This window comes from Camponotus vicinus, unplaced genomic scaffold (genome assembly GCF_025532165.1).
Source record: "Camponotus vicinus isolate PSW18456_S1 unplaced genomic scaffold, iyCamVici1.0 SCAF_10, whole genome shotgun sequence".
Lineage (NCBI taxonomy): Eukaryota > Metazoa > Arthropoda > Insecta > Hymenoptera > Formicidae > Camponotus > Camponotus vicinus.
The window spans coordinates 5160811-5188379 of record NW_028141946.1 but is presented as its reverse complement, the minus strand read 5'-3'; the positions used below and the strand labels follow the sequence as shown (position 1 = coordinate 5188379).

The 27569-nt window shown below is 37.2% G+C and overlaps 1 protein-coding gene and 1 long non-coding RNA gene across 3 annotated transcripts in view; one reads left to right on the top strand and one right to left on the bottom strand.

Moving 5' to 3' along the window:
* Positions 1-27569, bottom strand: part of LOC145960214 (uncharacterized) — a 264245-nt gene that overhangs the window by 209649 nt on the left and 27027 nt on the right. The gene's annotated exons all lie outside the window — the stretch shown is intronic.
* The window catches only part of LOC145960213 (uncharacterized), a 30162-nt gene continuing 3942 nt past the window's right edge, over positions 1350-27569 (top strand). Inside the window, exons 1-3 of one of the 2 annotated variants that reach the window (XM_083079476.1) lie at positions 1350-2217; positions 10714-10812; positions 12362-12439. In XM_083079476.1, coding sequence (XP_082935602.1) covers positions 10795-10812; positions 12362-12439 — 96 coding nt within the window. In that variant the 5' untranslated portion in view covers positions 1350-2217; positions 10714-10794. The remainder of the gene's footprint in view (positions 2218-10713; positions 10813-12361; positions 12440-27569) is intronic. The other variant, XM_083079477.1, reaches the window with a different exon arrangement.

Below are 27569 nucleotides of genomic sequence, written 5' to 3'. Positions count from 1 at the left end.
CACTAATAAAAATAACTAAAATAAAGAAAAATCATTTTCTTTTAAAAACTTTCTTCTCAAAATCAACCATCAGTGACATTATGAAAATCTTCGCATTTACAGTTTAACCAAAAAAAAAATAATAATAAAATAAAACCATAACAATTTAAAATAACTCTTTCTTTAACCGAAATGAAAATTTTAACTAAAAATTCTTCCAAATTGTACAATGGGATTGATTTGGAAAGAATTTGGACTTTTTACGTTTGAAAAAGATATTTTTTGTTGAATTGTATTATAAATTGGACAGGAAGCCTTACATTAAATAACTCTTTCTTTAATTGAAATGAGAATTTTAAGTAAAACTTTTTCCAAATTGTACAATGGGGTTGATTTGGAATTCGCATTTAACATAAAAAGAGCAAAGACCATATAACTTTTTATATTCGAAAAGATATCTTTTGTTGAATTGTATTATAAATTGTATAGAAAGCCTTTTTCTACTAAAAGTAAAGGTTTTTTGAGCACAACTGTCAAGAAATTATAAAGATAGTTCTACACATGAAAAAAATGTAATAACTTTGCCGACACAGCCATTAAATATTACCGGCAAGGAAAAGGATTCATGTCTCTTGTTCGCGTCGACATTAGTCGCCAAAAGAAACCATGTGCATGCACTATTAATCGCATACAAAACCTGTATTAGCGCTATAAAGAGCTTTCGTCCGAGTCGCGCAGACTAATCTCTCTGCAGTTAGATTCTGGAGCGCCGTAAGAGCGTTGTTTTGAATACCAGACAGCGACGAGGAAATCTTATTCGCACTTGAGAAAAATGGTGTGTTCGCATTAGAATACCTTTGACTTCAACCAGAAAAAACACGTTACATGGAAAATCCGTTGACGTGATTTAAACGTCTGTGTTATATAATAATAATACAGAATTACTTATTAATATATAAAAAAGAGATATCGTCACATAAATCTTGACGGTTTTTCCGACAATTAAGTCAAGATATCTGAATGAGTAAGATCAATGAAGATGATAAATTTGAATATCTTCACTAGTAGTAAAATAATATATTTGTTCATTAATAAAATAACGTGGCAAGTATTCTAGCGCATAATTCTGTAACATAATATTGAAAAAACTGAATTAATTAACACTATAAGAGAGAAGAAAAAAAGGAAATGGAAAGAAAATAGAAAAATCTAATTAGCAAACTCTCTTGCTATATCTCCGGTTGTTCATATATTAACGTTTTTGTAACATAAGGGTTCAACGCTATAGTCGGCAAATAAACTAGCAAAGTGGTAGTATTTGTGGCTGACAAGAGCTTTCAAGAGTGGTGGACCCGGTTACAAGTGGGGACTGATGGGTGGCACTTATATAGCCTAGGTATCAGGAATCCACACCGATTGGTTGGTCGATGGTTGGTCTGACTGGGCCCGTTGGCGGGCCCATGCACAGACGTAAACCGATAGGTGAAGAACAGCTCCCCAGATGGCTCACTACACGGATGATAATCCTTTCCTTCGGTACAGCACGGTTCTCTTCAGGCACCTCGATGCAGTCAAACAGGTCTGAGAAATCGTAGCTCCAGTCCTTTCTCGTCCATCGCCGTAGTCGCACCGTCACATGTGCGCATATGAGAGAGACAGAAAGAGAGAGGGGGAGGGAGAGAGAAAGAGACAGCGTGCTTCATAATAAGCAATCACGAGCAGCGAGGAAAAGAGGTGAAGGAAAAATTCGCAAAGAAATAGCGAGGCGAATAGAGGAAAGAAGGGGAAGAAGGAGAAAAAAAGCGTAATAGAATTAAATAGATAAAATCGGACGAGGAGGTGCGTGAATTACGATCAATCAGTGTCATATTATCGATTTGACGATATTGAATTAAAGCGACGAGAAAATTATATCCGGTTTGTGGTGTTTAACAACAGAACAAGATTTAGAAGAAGCGATATTTTTAAGAAAACGCAAACAAGTCTCTCTCTTTCTCTATGAAAAAAACTACTTCCCGAATTTCAATATTAAATAAGAAGAAGTGTGTATATAGTCCAAAATTTTCTAAAGAGAGAGCAAACATTTCCTGAGAAATAATATAAGAGAAATGCAATGTGTAATGTACGATAGGACTCGATTACTCTTTGGCGGGAATAGATTCTTATTACTGGCTTAGTGAAACATAAACGAAACAAATTGAACGAAAATTGACAACGTGGATATACAACTTACTTGAGGTGAGTCGTCTTATTTTACAAATTTTGACAATATTTATAGAAATATTTCGTATCGTATTAAGGATATTTGTTAGTATTTGTTAATACTATTATGATTATTATGTAATTGATTATTATGTAATTGATTATGTAATACTTTTTAATATATGCAAATCGATATATACATAGATATATATCGTTAACGCATTATAAAATATTTCAATTTGCGAGCATTTAAAAGTCCTTGATTCTCATTGTCAGAGTATTAAGGTTTTCGTATTTTTGAATGCAAATTTATAACAATTTCGCCTTATATAAATACGGTTATAACAGGATTTTTGATAATTATTTCTATTTTTTTAACATGTATTTATTCATTTATTATTTTCAAATATTATTCAATTATTAATAAGTTAATAATTGGAAGAAGGAACAAATTAAATATTACAAAAATGGAAAATATATAGAACATAGTGTTTATGATTTTTATGTGATTTTCCTCTTTATTTATAAATATTAGAAATTAATAAATGTTATAAAAAATATGTATTAATTGGCCATTTTATATAAGATAATAATATTAATAACAAACTTGTTCAAAATGTCTTTAAAAATATATACATTTAACATATATATATATATATATATGTTTATGTATATAAATAATTAATATTAGAAGGAAAAAATAGAAAAATAAAAATTCGAAATTATAAAAAAATAAGCCTATAATAATAATATAATAATTATAAAATTAGAAATTAGAAATTATATATAAATGTGTCGTTATAAATTATATATAAGTAAGTTGTTGACTATTGTCATCATATGCATGCTGATATTCTTGGGTTCCAAGAAAATTTTTATGAATTTTAAGTTTTCTTGACCATCAGAGAGGAGGGGGCAGATGGCGGAGTTCTCTCTCCAACGTGCGATCTCACGTGCGGTTAGCCGTCATCAAATAAAAACATTATCGTTACCCTTCATCTCCTGTTGCTATAATATTTGCCTACTGGTAGTCGGTACAGTAATTCGGTAACACAAAGGGCCCATGATGCTGTGCCTCGCTACATACACTGGTATGAGTGCGACAGAGACAGCCATTACAATTATTATACATAAGAACGTCGGCGAGGCTCTCCCATGTCAAAATATATTTATTGCTCTTCCCCTGCCCGCGCCCCATATCCTTGGCCCCTAGTACTCTTTTTCTTCACATCGACCGCGGTGTGTCGGCCACCTTTGTTACCCTTTCATACGGTTATTACCCACTTGTATACCCGGCAAACTCTATGCCCGCGAGAGGTCCGAGAAAAGAGAGAAAAAGAGAGATGTATCTTCTCTCCTTTTCGGCTCCGATCTTTTTCCCGTTCTTATTCCTCGCGCACCGATTCATCGCGCACGCACGTGCACGCGTATATTCCCGCAACGAGTTGCGTGTGCGCTCAAGGACGCATCTTTATTTCGATGGGCTAAACAAGAAGGTTAAAAAACAATATAAATTTTCACACGGAACGCATGAACGAATTTACAATTTGCAATTAAAATTAGTAAGTTAAAAATTGTAGATTGAAATTTATTTAACTAAAAATTTATGATTTAATAAATTTATAATTATGTGTTTCCCGACTAATTTTGATTAATTTGAATATTTTTCAATTTTAGATTTTTTTAGTGACAAAAATATTAATCTTTTTTGAAAATATTCAGTAAATAATATAATAATTGGCAAAATTTCTCTCCAAAAAATTTAAAAAATTACATGTAAAAATATATACATTATTATTCCATATTGAATTATACGTATTCACATAATATTTTCTATATTTACATTACAAATACGTAATTGTTGAAGAATTTTTTCGCATCATCTCTGCTCTAGTGACATATAAATATTAAATTTGCATGGTATCTTAGTGCAACGGGCACAAACCTAAATCTTGTTTCGCATCTTATTTACATATTAACCCCTCCCGGTTCGTCGTCTCGTCACGGGGTCGTGATCTGACTTAACGCCTTTTTGCTGCCACTACATTGCCACCCTTTACAACAGTCATGCGGGAAGTACCGAGAATCGTGACAAATACGCGTATTATCTTTTTTGTCCTATTTCGAATGGAGCCCAAGACCCTGACCTAACCGCGGAGGTAAGGCGTAAATGGAATACTCGATTAAAGATTCTGTGTCTTCAAATCCAATTCTCTCACGTAGTAGTCACGTCGTATTGATAAAAAAAGTCTTTTATATATGAATATATAAATTTCTTAACGTGTGCAAAATTAAATTATAGCGTATAAAAAAGTTTTAAAATTGTTTTTTTTCTTACAGCTAAACTAAAGTTTATATAAGAAAAAATAATCGAATATCTTATTGTTAGAAAAAAACATGCTAGGATATTTTCTTAGAATAGATAGCAAAATGCTACGGTCGAGCGAGACTTACATTAGTGAAACGTGCAAATGCGTGGAAATATCTCTCTTGTTATCTTATCTAGATCGTTTAAAAGGTGCGTTTAACGGTACGTACGCAAATTACCCATTACTTTTCTAATCTAAATCGATGCTCTTTGTTCACTCTGCGATAACATGAATTACACCGATCTACACTTGGTCCCGCTTCCGTTAAGATGAAGGCATCCTTATAAAAAGCGACCGCGTTGAGTGGAGGATTGAATCGTCTTATCGCGTGAAACTCGTTGCAGAAGAGGGCGAAAGATAATCATGTATGCATTCTTAAGTATAGTGTTTATATATCTTGAACTCGTGATGCAGTTACTTAAAACTTATTATTAAATAAAAATATTTAATAATAGAATAAAATTAAATATAAATATATTTAAATAATACTAGAGGAAATGTGCTTATCCTGCAAACAATCCGCGATAGAAATTCAACATATTTCTACACAATGTGTATTATATTATTTAAATTGTGCATTTAACTAATTGTAAGTTAACAGTTAATCCGAGAACTTTCGAAATTTTTTCAACAAGATCACATATAACATTTTAAATGTCGCTTTCGTGGAAATCGTATTTAAATCGCGACTTACGCGCGGCTACATAATTGAGTACACAAATATACATACATATATAAATAAATATACACACACGCGTGAAAATCTCCCCGGTGCTCTTTCAGTTTGCGATTGCAGGCGTCGTTACAGGACCGTGCCTTCGGCCTTTTATGAGATTATAAATCAATGATGGCGCGCTTAATCGCCAAATAAAGGGAGATTAAATTGCGCCGGCGAGGCATACCGGTCTCGTGTGTCTTGAAGTATAAGCGGAAGACAGATATAAAACCCGAAGCTTTTATTCGAAGGGACCCATCATTATAATACGCGGTTATTTAACGAGTTCCGTCTCCATAGTTGTTCATTTCCTTCACTTTGTAAAAAATTATATATATTATAAAATTATATATATTACTTCTCTCTCTTCTCCTTATGACTGCTCTATGATTATTTAATAAATATATTAATCGAGTAAATACATTTAATTATTTTAATGCAATTTCTTTTTTTTAAATAACTTATATATTTGTTATAGTATCATGATGCGCTTCTTTCATTCAGACATTCGGTTACTACGTGACATGTCTTTTGGTTGCCATGAAAATTTCTGTATAAATAAATCATCACATACGTGATGATTTAAACGGTACACAATCTCGCAATCATGCAAAGTACATTGTTTAGTAGCTGTAAAAAGCGAATGTAAATCACTGCTTAATTCCAATTTGTTTCATCGCAAGAAAATCTTAAAGTGCATATTCTTTTTTAAAATACTTTAATTCACTATCTCTTTCCCAATTTATTTTTTCTCGAGTCATTCGATTTCAATCTCCTTCTTCCGCTATCACTCACATTACTTTTCACTTTACTTAATTTAATTTATTTTTTTTTCTTCAAGAATAAAAATTATTATTAATTTTTTATTTTGGGCATAATAAAATGTATAAATTCTTGATGGTTAAATATCTTATAATTTATGAAAATATATTTATCAATATAAGTCCTTATACATTTTTAAAAAATTTTTTCCGCCCAATACAATACGAAATTCAAAGTAAATTAATAATGCAGCGACTATTTTTCCTGCTAAATCGACCAGTGATTTTTTTCATCGAATTCTTAATAATGTTACGTTTGACACTTTAGAACATGTCATTCATATCTATGGAGGCAGCTGAACTCTCGTCTAAAGCGCTGCACATATGCATTCACATTCATACACGAAGACATAACGCAGGCATAACGAATCATAGTACTTCCGAGAAGAGCACCCATCGCGATTCCCACAAGTGTGAGAGGGTCGTGCGCGACCGTTCTCGATTGACTCTTGAGTGGCGGACGCAGAATCGCTGTTAAAAATCGGATCGGTCACGGCTCGAGGAGACAGACAATGTCGTCGTCTAGGACGTGGCTACCTGCGTCACGGCGTTTATGCGTTTCGTGCGCTAGTAGGACGTGCTCGCTCGTTTCTCTAACGTGAGGCTAAACTGTCGCGATAAATGATCCTCCGGAAGGTTATTAATTGTCTTTGGCTCCCGGCCGGGCGCATTGTAGATCGCGAAAACATTAACCGAAAAGAAACTCTGCTTTCTACCTTGCCATATGCTCGCGGATGATATATACTGAGTGTGATGAGAAATCGCGCACTATCTAAGAGATCTTAGAAAAGGCTGGAGACGAGCTTTTGATAAAAATGTTTCGTACCAAATTATTTTTTCTATTTTTAATCAAATATCTTTCAATCGAATTAAATGCTCAAATAAAGTTTTATTGGAATTTATTTACTAAATTAATTTTTTTTATTTGTTCCTAAAGCTTAATCGACAAAAATATTTAATTTCAAATCTAATTTAATTTGTTTTTAACTCAGAATTGTTCGTATTCTAATATTGATAATCATTATCTTTTTAATTTTACATGTCTATTTTAAAAGTATAGAATTACATTATTTATTTTATATACACCCTGTATACTGGCATACATCTATATACTCCCGCTAAGATATGTGTGCGCGCCGATGCACAGGATCATTTTTCAAGGATTCGATCGATGTGTCCGTGAATGAGCCACCATCATCCATCAAACTGATCGTTAAAAACGCATCGATGCCAATACAAATTGCACCAGCCGCATGTTACATTCCTGCTTTCTGGGCCTTTTCCGGGATTCTTTCGTAGATCAACGATTTCGTAATTTCCAATCTTTATTTTTTTTATTTTGATCGCATTTACTAAATAATACATGTGAGACGCAAATAAAGGGATACATCTTCGTAGGAAAAAAATTATATTATCTTTTTAATATTTATCGCAAATGATGATGATTAATCTTATTTATGATATTAAACAAAATTTATATTCCGTATAAAATTAACACGCAAACAAAAATTTAAAATTCTTAAAATATTTTTCCAAGTTATGTTAAAAAAGAGAATTCAATAATTTTTCAATAAAATTATATTGATATGAATTATGCTATTTCATAGATAGATTGTAAGGCTACTTTTACAAAACTTGATAAAATTATCGTTTAAGAAATTTTCATTTTTAATTACTGTTATCACATAAATTGAAAATCAGCAATGTGTTCAGTGAGAGAACCAGTTCTCAGCCAAAGTTTCTCACCATTATTCGTACTTCGCGTACATAAGATTTCTATGCTTCGCATTCGCGCGTGCAAAATCCTGTTTACTTTATGTAATCCGGTAATAGTCGATTATATACGGCGTATGCATTTATTTGCGCGTAATCCTTTCGCGCATAATTAAGCACCGATAACATCGAGACGAGGAACTTTCGTGCACAAACGTCCGCGCGCGCGCGCGTTCAAACGCGTATCTCGGGTGATATATCGACTTCTTCTTTCGCGAGTAGATTCATTGACTCATTAACGCACTGAGAAAAATCACCGGCTGTATATCACGGCCCGGACAGTAATCAAGTGCTCATTCTTAACGCGGTGTGTAATAAATATGTGAATTAATACACCGTCGATTAATTATATCGCGCAAACCGCGTTTCTAACGTGTACTCTCGTTGCCGGGAAGAATTATAACGAGGAACGGGTCTGTGAACATTGCGGAAAAATGATTAACCCTGTTTGCGCATTGCGTCTCATAAAACGAAATTTCTTATAACGGTCCATCTTCGTAAAATTGAAAATTAGCACCTTCAAACATAAACGATCTCCGTATATTATCTTCGCGGAGGCGAATATATATATTCATTATTCAATATATATATTCAAAATCTCAAGTTCTTTTAAATCATAAATAGATACTGGAAATTTAATATGAAGAAAAGCATGTACTATTGTTTCAATGATGACACTATGTAAATGATGATGTCACTAATCTTATTTAATCTTATATCTCATTTTATCAAATGAATTCTTCTTCCTCCGGCAATTATTCGAGATGCAATCGAGATGCTTTCGTAATCTTTTCCTTTCATTCTTCTTGGATCGTATGCGCTTCGTGCTCATAAACCCATATGAATCACATGCACTTTATATTATTGGTTATATATATTGCTGCCTAATACTCTCCTAATGCAAAAACTTTTTAAATAACGTAAATTAGAATTCAAGAAAAAAATTTTAAGAAAATTATTTGTCATATTGTGTTAATATGAAACACATTACGTAATAATTAGCTTCATTTATTTTGTCTTCAGAGAAATTAAAAAATTTTTAGAATTGTTTTGAATTTTATATATCAATGTATTGCATTAAATTAAATTATATATATATATATATATATATATATATATATATATATATATTTAATTATATACATAAATTGATTTAGAATTAGATTTAAAGTATTTTAAAAATCAGATGTATGTTATATAACTATATTTATCACATTCTTTCTTTAGCGAAAGTGTATAAATATTTTTGTTCGTTTTTGCCATCAAGTAACATACATAAAACAGAGAAAGAATTCCATCGTCGATTACGAAGATGACGATCGAGCAGCGAGTGAAGTCGGCAAGGGTTGAGACAACGATAGCGAGGGGTAAAGACGACAAAAGAAGCGTTATCGGCTTTCGGGTCGGATAGTGAAAAAGGCCTCATAAGGGGATAAACGTCACAAGGGACTTGTGTTTAATGGCGCGTAAACTGCTACGTGCCCCCGTACGCAGGTATACGGTCCGCAAGACGTGCACGCACACGGGTTGCTGCGATGACATGTAGCAGAACCCGAAAGGGTTCTGACTTCTTTGACCCTTTTGATCTCGTTGTCATCGTCATCATCGTCGTCGTCGTCGTCGTCGTCGTCGTTGTTGCAGTCGAGATCTCGTAAGCTGATATTTAGAGCAGAGATACTGCGAGTCGATCGACTTCATTAACGCGCCGATGTCGGGCAAATATTGACTCTCCATAGAAACTAGGGTACGAGGTATCGTGTATTTACACTGTGTGTCTACACGTGAGACTTCTCCCTCGTGACCCTCCTTTTCTTCTTCTGACTCTTCTCTCATTTCATCTGTTCAATCGTGTAGTGTATGGCGCTATAAACTATGATTTCGAAGTCATTGACATCGATAACCAAATTGGAAGAAGTCGTACGTAATATCTTCCTGCGACGACTGTTGCATGCGTGCATTAAAGATACGCACTCCGATATCGTACGAATTTGTATGCAAGACGATTTTCCAGCAGATATTTCGAAGTCGGCGCGATGTCGCGTGCAAGGATCGATTCGTCGCGACGATACAAATCAACCTTGGCCCACATTAATGTGTGGATACCCTCGATAATAGTCGCACCGCGATCTTTTTGTAAAATAGACTCGGCCGCGTAAATGGTACAGTTTACCAGTTACAGCCGACATGTTCGCCGCAAAGACTTGACTTGTATGCTCTCTGTGATTTATTGCAAATGTACGCCGCTCCTTGGAGGTTTCCCTCGGTTATTAGAGCGATGGAATTTTTTGCGCCGCGCTCACGATTGCTCCACCTCGGACGCTCACATCTCGACCTTAACTCTCGCGTCTCAACCTTTCGCGCTTATTGTTTTCTTCATTTCGCGATTTATCTCGAGCCGTGGCTGCGTCTGCCCGTTCAAGAGCACGCGCGATCCGTTATACGTATATACTCTGCCGCTTTATTTGGTTTTGTATTAGATCTCCTTGCCCGAACTCTTAGACTCACTTAGAACGACCGAGTTTCGGACTCAGATGTGTTAGAAATACTAGAAAAAGTCTCTTTCTCGACCGAGACGTCCGTATTGACGTTGAATGTTTCGAGAATTCGTAACACATATTATAGGAATGTATATGTAAATGTATGTATAACGCTAAAAATTATAGATCTAATAGTAAATATAATATGCAATAAATTTTACATTAAAGCAAAGAAAAAAATTTGAGCATATTATAATTTTTATATAATTTCTGAATATATCAGAATAAACTACTATACTATACTATAAACTACTATACTATAAACACTTGAATCAAAGATCAGTATTTTTTTTATTTTTTTTTTATTTTTTTTACAGAACCGTATTTGGCAACGAAATTGATGCAGAGACGCACATTAAAATCACTAATTCACGATTGTCGCGAATAAGAACTGCAAAATGCCGAACAAAAAAAAGGTAGGAATGAGGAAGCAGGAAAAGGTTTCACTTCATTAATGAAGCGCATAACGAATGGAAGAGGAGAATTAGCGGGTGTTAAGCAACTACGTCGCGAAAAAACTTGAAAATCTTAACGAACTCGACTCTTTTTCATCTCTTTTTCCTCGAGTTTGTTCTCGTTTCGTTTTATCATCTATCTTTGTTGGCAATCTATTTTCTTTCCTCAGAAGCGCAATTATAAAGAGTCGACGCAACACGTGCGTACGAAAGATTATGTCGTATCGGAGCACTAATTACCGTCACTCTAGATTCTCGTTAAAATACCCTTCTCCCCATTTTATAAAAGAATATCCTTTCGAATAATTTTATCTTCCAAATTGGTACACCGGCTATCTCTTTCTCTTTACCAATCACGATTATATTTTTAAACCAACGAATCCGCAGGAGGTCTTCTGCGCCGAGTCGCGGAGAACGAATACAGTTAATTTTTTGTGCACATTCTTATATAATGTATCACCCGACTTGTCATAATATAGCGTCATTTACAAGAGATACGAACTGATTGTCAGAAACGTTTGCATTCCACGAATACTACTTTAAATAGTTCTTTTTTTCCTCGTCTCTCTCTCTCTCTCTCTCCTTTTCTCTCAATGATCATTTTGCTATAAATCTGAATTTTTATACTTACTATTTAAAAAAAGATACATCGTGATTTTGACCAGTCATTTTACTACAACTACATCAAAACCAATTTTTTCATCGTTACGCGGAGAATACTATCTTACAAAATTACAAATTCATAAATTTCGAAAGCTGATTCCCCTCATCGTATCAATTTCAGATCGAAAACTTTTATATCGCATCGTTGACGATCGAAAAACTCGCATGACGAGAAACACGGATAATTGTAACTTCCTTATCATCAATATATGGTCTAATTTTATTTCAGTTTATTCGAAAAATAGGTTTCTCGCTCCGATACTAAGTCGAGGCAGATGGCACCGTTTGCCGAGATAGCGCTGATTTATAATAGGCCGGTGGGTTAAAACAGGTTTCGATTCGAGCATTACGACAGGATGGGGAAACATAGATTCGGGAAAGAAAAGAACCTAATGATTCTTCGGATATCCATTTCGTGCCCATGGGCAAAGATCTGATCGTTCTGTGTTCAAAAACTTCGTGTCCAAAAAGAATATACACAAAAACACTCTCCATAATCGCGATATTACGAACATTATATAAATTTTTTTATTAAAATATTTCATAGAAAAAAGAAAGCAATTGAAAGCGACAGACATTCCCGAAAAATCTTTATTGCGTTCTATCTATTCTATTAGCGTATAATCAAAGTTCCGTCATATTTCCTATTAATTACTCTAAATCTTATTTAAACACATCCGTAAGCTATTGTGGGAGGAATAAAAATCGACACGAACGTAGAGAAAACCGGTTCGCCGCCCCACCATTCGACACCAATCGCGCTTTATTCTTCCAAGGATGAACCGAAGCAACTGACTCTGACACATATCTCTCCTTTGAATAATTTTTACAATTTCTATAATTGCAGATGAACCATAAGTGCTACGTATGCAACGAGCCTGCAGCTGGTTTTCATTTTGGAGCGTTCACATGCGAGGGCTGCAAGGTAAGAGACGAACTATCAATAATAAGATTACATGATAAAATCCGGATTAGATGTTATGGACTTTGTGACATGACGCTGACAATTCGTACAACGATGTCTCGTCACACACTCTATTTGTGTTGCGCGTTACATAACATTTGTGATGCAAATTCTATAGACTTATGAAAAGCAACGCAAATGGAATTACTAAGTCGCACAGTTTCGCCGTTTTATAAATCATAAATAAGTCTGTATTTATTTTGCGGAATTATAAGAACTTCGCAATTATATGATTAGAGAAAACCAGTATAAGATTAAATGAATAATGAGAAGATATAAATGATAAAGATGTAACGCTTTTTTTTTAAAGAAGCTTGTGAATGTAAAAAATACCGAAGGAAATTTTTTGCTTCTCAATCGATTGTTCTAAAACATTAAACTACTTTAGGTATTTTAATTACTTTTTCATTTACTTATAATGATAATTTGTTGATGCAGATATAAATAAATACAATAAAAGTTTAGTCATTTAAAAAAGATACATGCAAAAAATGAAATGATGACAATAATGCTGTTTTAATGCAGAAAAATATCGCGTATACATAACACGCTGTGTTTTATATGAAATCTAGTATTACCATTCAAAGTTCTATAAACATATAATAAAAATTAAATATTTCATATGCATCATATATCATAATATATCATAATTCATTCATATATCATAATTAATAAGAATCGAAAATTACATATTCTCTTTTTACTAATATTTTGTTAATTTATCATATAAAAGAAGGAAAAAAAAATTTATATATATATTATATAAAATTCAAAAAGAAAGAAAGATGTCTTCCAATAAAATCACAATTTTATAGTGAAAAACAAGACAAAATAAGGCAATGATTTATCAGCAAATTAGCGTTGGGAAAAAATCTTTGGCAAAAAACGGACGGAAGTAGTTTCTACCCGATATTAACCTGCTGCGAGGATTTCGCAAAGTCGTAAATGTCGATACGCCGGCGATGAGTCGACGTATGTGATGCGTGCACGCGTTTCGCACTCTAGTTTAAAGAAGAAGCAATTTAATAAGCCGTGACAAATGCGAAAACGAAAAGGCTCCGATGGTAGAGATCCTCTGTCGTAGTAATCACGGTCGTCGAAAGAGGTGAGAAAGTCTGATATGTGGAAAAGGTAAGCGGGCGCGAGAGGCAAGCGAGAAAAAAAGAAAAATCTCCTGCCCGGCTCGAATCCATAAGTGGACGAGAGACTCGAGCGCGACCAATCGATTATTTCAGATCGTCCTCGTTCGGCGATGCCCAGGCTGCGGCAAATTACGACGAATATCCTGAAAATAACGATATATCGATAGAATGATAATATTGCCTGAAAATATTAAGGCCGTTGCATTTTAGCTGGAACCGTAAATTAAAACATTAAATTTCTATTTTGTTCTATTATTTCAAAGCAACGATGCGCGCGATTTGCAAACTTGAAGATTTTATAATTGTTGAAACAAATTCTCCAAAGGAGGAATGAATCTGTTTCTTGGAACAAATGTGGAATACGCGGGAAAAAACGAGGAAAAGCGAGGACATTGTGTCAATCGCGGTTCGCTCTCGTGATTAGTCACGTGGAGCGTTACAGTCGCGAATAACATTCAACAGGTGGATTTAACAGGTGGCATTCAACAGGTGGATTCCGGCGCACATGCGCAACCATCTGTTGAATCCATGCATACGCCTATAGTATGCAAGCGCGCATATATATATATATATATGTATCGACAAACTATGGGACGACAATAATCGGGTCTCGTTAAACTACGTTTAGATCTCCGAGAGATGTTGACCCTTGCTCTCGTCCTCTCATTCCACTAATGCGCGTTACACCGTGGAATATCGATACCGCGTACTCTAAGTGACCCATCCGATAATAATTGAAGCTCATTAAGACGGGCAATAATGGGTCTGTTGTTCTTATCGCGTTCAGTTTCCCGAAGAGACGGAGTAACAGATAATGCTTTAAGTCAATTAGACTTTTCTCTCGTAAACTAGGATGAACCGGGAACCTTTAAGAAAGAGAATATGTCGCCGTGTCTGGATAACAAGAAGCGCACTTTAATCGAATTCAAAAGATCCATCGGGCCTTTTTATAAAATTACTAAATATCGGAATTAAACAAATTAATTTGTTCCACTCATCATAAAAAACTTTTATTAACACACAAGATTAATCATGAACCTTTGGATAAAATTCTGTACAATTCTATTTTTTTATCGCATTTTAATCGAATTCAAAAGATCCATCGGATCTTTTTATAAAATTACTAAATATTGGAATTAAACAAATTAATTTGTTCCATGCACCATAAAAAACTTTTATTAACACACAAGATTAATCATGAACCTTTGGATAAAATTTTGTACAATTCTATATTTTTTTTTATCGCGGAACTATGCTTTTTAGCACGACTGATTATCGATATAATTGTTATCACTCGCGCGTAAGTGAAATTTATCGATTTCACGCCTCGCGCCTTTTAATTAATGAACACGGATGACTGATTTAATAGCACGAAATACGATACCGCCCGGAAAATTAATATCGCCATCGTGTATCGTATACGTTACGTCGTGTAGTTATATTGTACAACTATATACCAGCGGGAAGGATCGCCGCTCTCACGAGGTTTCGATGTTATCGCGAGATATATAATAGTGTCATCGAAACCCCCTGATATCAAGAGGGCAAGTAAGGGAGAGGGGGCACAAAAGTATAGCGGCGAGAATTAGAGGCGCTCGCTTAGGCGACCAATTCTTCACGCACACGCATGCACAACGACATGGGGCGAGCACCGCGGGTGCATACTGAGTTCCATGATCTCTAACCTCGAAGCCGATCTACCTTCTCCTCGATGGGCATTTGGAAATATTTGAAATAATTTAGCGGCCGTGCACACACGGCGGCCACGGACGAAGAAACGAGGAACACTCATTAGCATACTAACGACTGTCCCTCGAATTCTCCGCGTAACATCGAGAGGGGGACGCGAGTTCTCCCGCTCTCTCCTCTCTCTCTTCTACCTTCCTCGCGTGCGACGGCGACAACCGTGGCCCCTTTTGCTCCACGCTCCGGATTTTTTCCTCTCTTCCATTTTTGGTACCGCGAGGAGCACGCGCGCGAACATTCGCAAACATACGAAAGACTGAAAATATGATGTTACCTTGAGCGCGGACAGGAGCGGATCGATCATCACGCGCGCGATATTTTTTTTGCAATCATAAGAATAAAAAAATCTACCGATAACGTCACGTATAGAATAAATCTCAATAAAATTAAAAGAAATTACAATAAATTGTAATTAATAAAATAAATCTAAACGTCAATAGCTTTAGCTTTTACTTCCTAAGAAATAAAAAAGTGACGCAGGTAATTACCATAATCGAGAGAACTCGATGCGTCCCTGTTTCGTGAACTGTCTTGGTTTCTTGGATAGCGTCCGAATTCCACATTTGTCGTCCGGAACGCGTTCAAATAAAGGAGAGCCAGGTCGTTCGAAGGCCGAAGTGTAAAGCAGAGCCGAAGGCAGGATCGCCAAAAGATGGTGAATCGTGACGCGTCGCACATGATGAATATTAACGCGAGCGACGTGGCCCGGCCTTTTCCTTCTTCGTCTCTTCTCTCGTCTCGTTCCGCTTCAGGTAACTTCGGTGCACTAATTTGCAGAAGTTCGCTCTCTTGTTAAGAGGAACACGCGGAAGACCTAGATTCGGGTCAGGCGTCGCGTTTATTTATGATGCAAATGCCATTGTTTTTCGGGGCCTCAACGGTCTGCACATTATGCGCGGCCGACATTGCAAAAATTTTTCAACGCTTCTTGTCACTCTCTTGCCCTCCACCTTTCTTTTCCTGACCGAAGAAGAAGCGTGTGATTCAGAGAACGCGATTATTCATCGTTCAACAATGAGGACTCGTCCAAAAAGTTGAAACCATGATAATCGATCCAGGACAGAATCGGCATAAATACGTACTCGACAAGGATTGCTTTCTACTCATCGGAATCATCGCGTCGACTACGACTGACTTTTTATGCCGCGCTTCCGGCGACGTCAAGGATTTGAAAAGACACTTAGCGAGCAACAATGATTTCCGGCGAGCGATACACGTTCAAGCAGCGGAAGAGGATGAAACATTTCAAGGAGTCAACGATACACATAGGGTGGATAGAAATTATCCTTTGAATATTTAACTACTGCACACCATGGAAAATTGCAATATTTATTCAAATATATACAAAATGACTATATACTTTAATTTTTGTTAGATCAATGAAATATTTTTATGAAATAATATAACAAAAACGTTAAAGATAAAATAAAATATCTAAAAGAATAAAAAGACAGTGAAAGTAAATGAGAGAGATATCTTCCTCGTTATTAAAAAATTAAAACGTGAATAAATGACCAGCGATTAAACGTGCACTTAAGGAAAATCAAGAAGCATGTTCGAAGTGATATAACGAACATGACGACGACGTGTGTGTATACAAGCGAAACGAAAGTGGCATCTCCGTCGAAGAAGATAACACTCTGAAACGTGATAAAAATTGTCGGGTCACTCAATTTCCTCGAGCGCCGACGATTTCTCGATCGCGGTAGATTGTCGAAGTCTCGTCACGAATGACAAATTAAGCGATTAATTTAGCTTTTCTCTTTTCATGCTAATCGTCAGTCCGTTTTCACGCGGTGATATATATATCAACGCTGTTTTGACATTATCACCGGATAGAGGTTCGAGTCTCGAATGTCACCATCGAAAATTGTAATCTATATATTTTGTCGAATTGAGAAATTGTGTAATAGAATAATAATGCTACTATTGCAATAATCGACGAATATATATGTACAGAGTATATGTTGATTATTAGAGTTTAAATGAAAGTAAAACATTGAAATTGCGTCTATATATTTCAGATTGAGTAAAAAATCATAGAGAAAGCTTATCAACAGAATTTCAATATCTAATTCAATTTATGATTTTCTATGTGCGCTCTCTAGTCGTAATATAAAATTGTTTCAACTAAATTATATTTTATGATTGAATAAGCAGATAGATGAAGAAAGTATTATATATATTTATTTACATTATTCCAATGTATATACAGCGGAAAAAATTAGTTCATGCATATTAATAAGTGTCATTGAACGTTCAAATTTACGGTAGATGTAAATCGCAAGTATATCAGTAATTATATTCAAAATATTTTATTGTATTGATAAGATTCTTTAAACACACAGTAAATAAATAACAATTATGGACACGTGATTAATATTTAAAAACGAAAGACAAAACTCTCAGAATATATATACATATTATTAATCTTTCATTAGCAATAAGAGTGTAAAATAAAATATATAAAATGGCAAAAGAGGCACGAAAAAATGTATACTCGCAATATAAGAGTGCCGTAAAATCGATTATGGACCCCATCTCTCGCGTTATCTTTTCTAGTACAGTTAGCTCTCTCGTAAAGCGACATTGGGGTGGGAAAAGAAGGGAGAGAGATAACATAAATTGTGCGTTGGCACGTGTTAACATACGGCAAGAATCCGCACGACTAGTTTTCCTCGCCTTTCTAGCTTTGTCGCACGCACGCAAGGCGGATCGGTCGCCGACTTCGTGGAAGCGCGAGACTGCAAAGCGCTTTTTAACTGCGGCTATTACGTCGCCTAATTGCCGGTCATTTAAATACCACCGCCGCGAAACAGATACCGCGATACGAGGAGACCGCGAGCAAAGAGCGCGAGAGACTCGAGAGGCTTAGCGCCGGCCGACATTGACTCTCGAGAGCAGTCGTTGCACTTGATAATTGCAGAAGCGCGGCAGATTGCGATGCACCAAGGGTTTCGGATCGTGACGCTGGAAACCATCGTGCGGACAGCGGTATACTTGAATTCCGTCTGATCTATAAATCCAGTATTCCAGGTCGATAAGGGAGTTACTTTAGCCCCGCGACTAGGAAAAAATTGTCCGATTGATTTGATCGGCAATCGCTTCTCGATCAGGGGATATCTCTCCGAGAAGTCGCGAGGCTCATTCTTTCTGCATAGACTTCTGCGATAGACGTCGCGCTCAATAGCGATGGCAGGCACGTTAGAACGCGGTACGGGAAGGAAACCGCGAACTGCACCACGGCGCGATCGGCCGATCGTATAAAACGGCGATTTACGGCCGACACAGGCGGCACAGTGGAAAGGAAGAACCGCGTACATATGTGGGCCAAACCGCATGGCGACCGTTGGCTTTACGCCCGGTTTACGACCCGATAAATCGCGATCTATGAAAGGATCTGTCGATGTGAGACAAGACATTCTACAGAGCTGCCGACAACCGGGTGCTTTGAATTCACCGCTGAATTCACGATTTCCAGAACGTTTTCTTTGTTCAAAATTAAATGTCTATTCACGCGCAAAAAAATAGTCATAGTGAGAAACGATTTGCAAATATCGAGACAGTTGTTCAATTTTAAATGAGACCTTTCTGAACTTTAATAATCGTATATTTCTCTTCATCGATCTCTTGATTTAAAACGTTCTGAGAAAATTGCATATATCGGGACACACGAATGCTCGAGCAACTATTGAAATGTTCAAGATTCGAATGGTAATGCGAATAGCGGCGACGTAAACCTGCCATCGGCACCGCGCAAAGGGTTGATACGATCGCGCGAGTTAAATAGCGAAGTCGCACGAACGGCCGCCCGCTCTCGCACATGGCCCAGTTCACGCCCGAGCGATCGCATCGCGCTCTTGCTACACGGACGGCGCGCCCTTGAGCAACAAGACGTTTAGCATTCAGCGAACGCGCGGTTTCGTATGGGTCGTCTTCGTGGTCGTCGTTGTCCTGCGCAACAACGACCTCACGTCCGCGAATGCGGTCGGTCTTTTCAGAACGATCGCGTTACGCAAAGGAGATCGATTGGCGCAATCCTCGCGAATTCACCGAAGAGAGGAGAATCGCGGAGACTTACCGCGAGCGAGCGAAGAAGGAAACGCGGAGAAGTAAATACGTTGTACGTGGTCTAGACGCGACGCGTTGTCCTAGATGCGTACGTATGTAATTTACCTTAGCCGTCTTTGTGAAACGCGGACGAAAGGGTTGCGGCCGGCTACCGTTACCGCGCGGGTCAATGAGGATTAACGAGAAGCGTCGGACGTTCTCCAGATGTCTCGGCTGTCAGAAGTCATAGAACCGTAATAAAATGACGCGAGAACGCCTCTGTTTCTGATTCGCCGTTGATTTTTACGGCTGTCATCGATCGAGTTTGTTTAACACTTATCGTTCTTTATATAGATTATCAATATGCGTGCGATATAATTGATATGACAGTATGTAAGAATATATCTGGTTGGCCGTGAATGCTTGTCACTGCAGTTTGTCGTAAACAGAAATTCTTTGACATCGTTTGCCGAGAACTTAACAGTACATATTCCATTACTTTCGCGTTAATGTGGCAGGCAGCGATAAAAGACTACCGTTTCATCTATTACGGTCTGTGCAGTCGGCTTTAGATACCGAACTAGACAATTGCATTTTACGCTAGAGCCGATGCGAATATTGTGGCTTCGATAACAAAAGTATAGTAATCGACAACGGACAAGTAAAACGGGGTTGAAGACGATTATTCGACTTCAACTTTCACCGAGATAGCGGACATAGTTCTCTTGTTCAGTTCTCTTGTTCGCTTAAAATGGAACATTTAAGTTAGCGTCTATTAAAGACTTTCGACTCTCTATACTTTTTTGTGCAATAATGTACAAAATATGTTCGCAAAAAAAAATTCGTTCATTTCTCAACGTTTATTTAAAAGGGAATTAACTGTAATTAAACGAAATTATTTCCATGCCTGATATTAGCAAAAAAAAAGAAAGTTAACGGCAACGCTCGAGTAGAATGCCATTTATAATAGCGCACTGTAATATGCGAGATAATTTAAAGAAGTAAAATTACATTAACAACCGTAGTAGGACATCCTCACTCGAGAGACGTAACAATCTGAAGGAATAATTCTCAAGTTCGCGGCGATCCATTTCGCGGAGTTTTCAACTATCTCCGCGAGTCGTATAGTTCTTCCCGCGTGCTCTTCGTCAAGAGAAGTCTTATCTCTCTCCACGAGAAGCAGATCTGGTCGAGTACAACCGCGCACGCATCCCGTCCTTTTTCTCTCTCGAAGGCGAGCGCGGATCGTCCTCGTGCATCAATCCGTACTCGTCCATCCCAAGTAGAGACCGAGTATTTACGCTCGAAACGCTTCCTCTTCCCTTGAATCGAAGCGGATTCTAATGTAAGCAAATAGCTCCCGAGGACAAATCCCCGCGACCATATCGGCGCGTCGTAAAAGTTTCTAACATACGATCATGCCGTTCTCAACGCTGACCATAAAGCGTGGGTAAAGCGAATACAGAACGACCGCCGCGGTCGTCGCGGCCCATTCTCTCGGTGATTAACATCGTACTGTGAGTCACTTTTTAACGCGTTTCGCGAGATTGCTCTGAAAAATTGTTTCACGACGTACGAGGCTTTATCTCGACATTCTTCTAGTTAAAAATAAATATTTTCTTACAGCAATGTAGTTGGTAGAACACTAAGTTGAACAATTTATATCGTTTAATTTGCAGCAATTATAAACTATTTTGTTAGACTAGAAAATGTTACTCTTCATAATTTTTATATAAAATTACATTTTTTGTGAATTATTTCATAGGATTGACGAGGAAACTTCAATTTTCCATATTCCGGTAAAGAGAGAAGCATCTGATATACTACTTAAAGAATGTGATTGAATTTGCGCATAGTATTTGGCGCGTTGGCTATCATAAAATATCGTAATTATTATATCAAGCATAAGAGATATCGCAGTGCTATGCATCAGCGGTGAAAAGCGATGCCACGGAATACCCGGGGTACCGGTTTATTAAATTTTATTACAGCGCGCGCTTACTCTTCGGAGAAACGGACTTTCAAAATCCGCGAGAGAAAATCAGCATACAATAACCGACGCCCATTGTTTCTGTAGTTAGGAACTGTCGTTGCGTACCTATCTGCAATTCAATCGGCGCGATACCGTAGGACGTGGAAGCATTTTGTGTCACACGTGATAAACTGAACTGCCCCTCGAGCGTGTAATATGTTGAGTCGCGCGTGGCGACGTATCCGAAACGTGATTTCTAAAATAAGTCACAAAAAGAAGATGTCCGCGAGAATAACTCGTCGATAATAAATTGCTACAATTTTATAAATAATTATAAATATTTATAAATAATTGTCACATTTTTTAAATTACATGAAAATGAGGCAAATATTTTTATAACAAAAGATGGAAAACTTCGATGCTACTAAAAGATATTCTTATTTCCATGTTAAGACATAACAATTATAAATGATAAATATTTTTCAATCGATCTAAGACATCTAAGATATATAGTCGTTACTGCGAATTTGCATTATTGTTTTTTATTCGCGGAAATACTAGCGTCTCTCGTCACCCATTTATCAACGATGCTCGCTAGGCTTAGTCGCGATTAGAAACCACTTAAAACGAAAATGAGAGTGCTCTCTGCTTGAAATAAGTATGCAGAGCACACAAGGCTCAAGGTCCATGCCACTGAGTGACGTCATGTCTGTCTTCATCCATCTTCGTTTCATTCGCGGTTTCCACGATCTCGTTTCACTAGATTTCTTGGAGTCGTGCCAAAAATCTGTAACATCGTTATTTTCGAGCTTCATAGCAATCTGTAGATATTCGTACAAGTATCACGTATTTGACTATATCGCAATGATAATTGCTTCTCTTATAAATTATATCGCTATATAACGAATAAATTTGAATAAATGCATGCAATGTAGAATGTATTTAAATATTAATAGAAAGTGGTATATAACGATAGTGGTATATAACTTTTAAACAATCTTCGATCTCAAGTTTTAATTAATAAAAAATTATCGTTCAATTGTATAGCGTTTTGAGTAAAACAAACGTCATGCTGCAAAGTGTTTGGACTTTGCTATGCTTTGCTGATTACGTTTCATTAGCGGATACGAGCAAATTGGACTTATCTCGAAATCATCGAATAGATTCCACGGCGTGTAATGAAGCGGATCGCGATTCACATATACTTACGTCTGTTATAATACGCCTACGTAATCGCGAGGATACACAATTATCCTGCTGTAATGAACGCGGATCTGCGAAACGACAAACGATTAAAAATAGCCAGACGGATCTAGATACGTTTTTACACGGAACGCCGTTAATCATCGTCGCTCTTTCCTCGAGTCGCTTAAGTCGAGTCCATCTTGAAATCCGTGTCGGAGCAAATTGCGGGGTAATTCGCAATCGGGAAAGAGGAAAAATCATTAGCGAGCGTTACGACATGTCACAGCGGAAACATCGACGTGGCTATGTAATCGATTATTATTAGCACAGAGCCGCGGTGGTAGCTCACGTAGCACAGTGCAATATAGTGCCAGGACGTGAAATCCAGATCGTTGCAGATTACGGTGCCACGTCATCTTCATCTGGGAAAGCCAGCGAGCGAGGAAACGCGGGCGAAGGATGTCGCGATGACGCGCAAATACGATTTACGACGAGCATCGGCCAAGCGTATATCAGGGTCACTCGCTGATACGCGCATTCATGTGCTAATGTCGTGCTCGCTCGAGATGTTAATGAGTCGCCTCGAATTGTCGCGATGGAATCGTCTGTGACCGTCGACGCATCGACGATTGATGATCGCATCACCTCTCGCGGTCGCTATTTATATCATCTCCAAATTTCATATAAAACAGTTAAATTTTGAGAAAGAGAGAGATATGCATGTATTGAATTGATCGAAATTAAATTATCTTGCACATTTTGCGGTATTAATGTATTAACTATTTGATAAAATATAATTAATACATATAATTACTAATAATTAATATTTTCATTTGACGGGACGAGGTCGATTCCGTCGAGGATCTGTCGATCGCTCTACAGCTGATCCACTTTCGATCAGAGTAGCCGACACTCGATTATTCGCGGAATTGTACGCCGCTCTCTGGGTGATCGCACAACGATACGACCACCATCGAAGCTGGCAGCCGTGTCTCTGATCTTACCAGGCTCCGCAAACTTTTCTCTCGCGTCTCTCTCTCTCTTTCTCGTCCGCTTCGACGAGGCACCTGTACCGCGACGCCTTTCTCCGTCTTACCGGCAGCGACGTAACGCAACGAACCACGTTCTCGTCGCACTCGCGGCGCATCTAAGTCTCCTCTCTCGGTCCATTTCTTTCCATCCGTCTCTCGCCGCACTCCGCGCCGTGACCCTGCAAACGCGCGCCCGTCCCTTCCCCTCGCCTCCGTCGCCATCACCCCGGTACCATTATGTATATTCCCGTTCGTCCCGTCTCGCTCGTTCGCTCGCGCCTATCAACAATCTATATTAAGGACGTGGGAATGTGAAATGGCCTGTCCAGCTATGCCAGCGATGCTATTGGAGTCGCGGTGTGGCCGTGTCGACTGTCTCGACTCTCCGATCCCTCTCTGCGCACATATACACATATACATATAATCACGCACCTAACTCACCTCATCGCCCCGTGTCACGCGTTCGTGCCGTGACCTCGGATGCACGACGGATGCTGCACGCCGAATTCCGTGCGAGATGTGCCACAACAGGCTTTCTCGCAAAACGTTTACGAGAAATCCGATAATACCGCGGTATCTTTGCTCCTTCTCCCAAAAGTAATTTTCGTCTTTTTCCTCGCGAGTCGTTCACGTTCGTGGGGGTTAATCGTCCCTTTAGGTAATAGCGTGACTATCGCCGCGTTCGGTGCCTATTACGTTTTCGCTTGGCGTGGGACTAACCGTTTAGCGATATTTTATGACAAGAATGACAGATACATATATACATGTATTATATTTTATGAAATCATTATAAAATTGAAATTTGAATGTTAGTGAAACAATAAAATTTTTATCTAACGATATTCAAGCTACGAGATTTATTGTCCTGGTAAGTATTGGTAACATTTGATGTTGAAAAATAGTAATGTTTTATATGTGTATAAATAAAAAGTTTAATGCAAAATTTCTATATTCATAAAATCGTGAAGCATTAGTAATATCCTACTTTCTGCAAGATTACGTGGCAATATTAATAAAATCAAAAATAGATTTATCTCTTTGAAATCAAGTTGATATGACATTTAATATATCAAGCTCATAAAAATATATTTGATATATTTAAAAATAATAAAGATCTCTTTATATAAAGACAAATTTAAATGTTATTAGATCGCGAAAAAATATTTCGATCTACGTGTCGCGTTATCAAAGCGAAAATTATATTTGTCGCGTTACTTAGCTCATTGCGAAAAAATACATAACGTTACACGAATAATAGCCGCGTTAAACGCGCACATAATTCACATTCGCGGAATCGATTCATAGAATCGGGATAAAGGTCCGGCAATACGTTTTCATCGTTCTCGCGGGAAACTGAATTCCTGAAACGCCGATCTATAAATCGACACTCGAATCACGCGATTCGAATCGTTCGTGCTCCCCATTTGGCAGCATAAAATGCGAAGAAATCTCGTTCTATTCTCCTCACGTGTAGAAAACTATCGCGTTTTTTCCCTCCTAGGAAAATTATCGAGGAAAATTGTCGCCGCTGATCGACTTACCGAATGCCATTCCATGATGACATTCTCATCATCCGGGAAAATATTCTGTTTCTCTAATTCGTTCGAGAATTATTCTTTCTACTTTCTCATCATCTCAACAAGATTCTTTTCAATTGTTTTTTTATAATCATATGAATATAAAATATAAAAGAAAATATTTTTATATTCATATTTCATTTTTATATTCATATATTGAAACGTAATCATTATCATGTAATATCGTACATTACAATATTATACATATATCAAAAATAATTTATTATCACATCGTCATTAATGTCATTTTATCGTGCATTCCGTATGTCTTTTGCTCTATAATTCTCCATTATTTAATTACTTTTAATTTATTAATTATTTATTAAAGTATATCAATCGAGGGATTCAATCCAAAGCCGCATTCACTTTCTATAAGTCGTTTCTCATTCCTTTTCACGATCACGGACGATTCTGATTTCTCCGCGTTGTTTTATGGCGTTACAAATCGGTCTAGGATTCCGGGCGTGCCGATTGATTTGAGATAATCTCAGCTGCTCTCGACGGATTTGTCGCACGCGCCCCTAAATGGCGTACGTTCTCTACCGTTCTGGATCGATCGTTTTGCCGTTGTGTTGTCGACGTTACTATTACTGCTGCAATCGCTATTGCATCGTTGTGTCGTCGTTCGCCAATCTTGGCTGAACCCCGTGTACGACCAACGACCGGACGAGTAACCAAACTGTGCAAAAACTTGCAAAGCCGAGCCGAACACGCGCTCGCACGCACGACGTTACGCAATCCCGCGAATCCCGTTGTCCCCCTTTGTCGGGGGACAACTGCCCGACTATCCGTACGTAACTGACCGAGTGAGTGTACGACGACCTGCTGCTGCTCGGGGAATCCGGCGACGCAATCGCTATTCGCGAAAGACGGTCATCCGCTGCGCTTGAAGAATGTCGCCACTTTTCCCGATTCCGTGGGCGATTCAGAGCCCGATATGGCAGAATCGCATCGCCGGATCAATTACATCGCGCGAACGATTCGAGCGAATAAACCGAGTACGTTGACAAATCGATATGTAGATAAAATGAGCGGAAACTTCGTTGCGTGCAGACGTATCTCTCACGCATGATTTCTCTTGATCGAGTGTGAATTTTTTCGAACAATTGTGTTCTGGTTATAAATTTATGAATTTCTCAACCCTAATCTTCTTAAATCCTTAGATAATAGATTTATTGTACATATATACTAAATAGATTTATTGCAAGATATCAATCATGCTATTATTAAATAGGAATATATTTATAAAATTTATTTTTTGATTGTTCGATTTTCACAGGATAAATTGTATACTTCTCAATCGCGAAATGACCCGAAAATATCAAATATATGGTAATTATATTTCTGGCTAATAAATAGTCTGAAAGCATCATTTAACGATTACATTGCGATGATGCATATATTTTATAGATGTTTACATAACTGAGCGATAAATGCTTTTACTGATCATCGGAAAGTCCTATGAATTACTTGCGAACAAGCGCACGAGTTTTTTCAATAATTCTATAATTCCGGATGATTCAAACGATGACATAAATGCGACGATCATCCGGAAGTCCAACGAATCATCGAATATTACCGACACCGATATGTAGGTCGTAAATGTGATCGCCGTGAACACTTCATCGAATGATTCGTTATTCCCAATCAAAACATATCGAATCATTTCGTACCGTTACACACACGAGCTTTTTAGGATTTTGGACTGTTACCAACTCGCCCACGTGGTTCTTCGGTCAGACGGAGTTCGCGAAATCCGCGTCCTTCCGCAGCAGCCTCCGCGACGATGACACGACACGGTGACTTTTTACGTCTTATCTTCCGCTTCTTATTCCGTAACACGCGCGCGCTAATCGATCGTGACGTAATGATTTAACAATGGGGAAACGTGAGAACGCGGATACGCGAAGTTGCGTAGATCTCGTAATCTCGAAACAGTTCTAATGTATGCAGTAACTATATTTTAACAAGACGATCGCAATCATTAAGGAAGTCTCATAAAAGCCAGACCTAAATATATTTGAGGATAAAGTTGGAATAATTATTTGGATAGAATAAATGGAGAAAGTAAACATATTTAGATTTAATCTTCAGATTTAATATTAATGTTGACTTAATTTATGACGAATCCACTTTATAAACATGAATATTAGCATAGATATTTTTTTATTTTTTTTTAAATTCTTTTTGCATTTTCTTTTATATACGTATAATATGTAATATTATTTTCTAAATAATATAATATTTAATAATATAATAATAATTTACTGTATTATGTGTTTTTAAAGAAAGAAAAAGAAAGATAAAAATATATATATTTTTGAAAACACATTTATGTGTTATTATGTGCTATTATACAGTATATTACATAAACTGTTAAAATTTTTG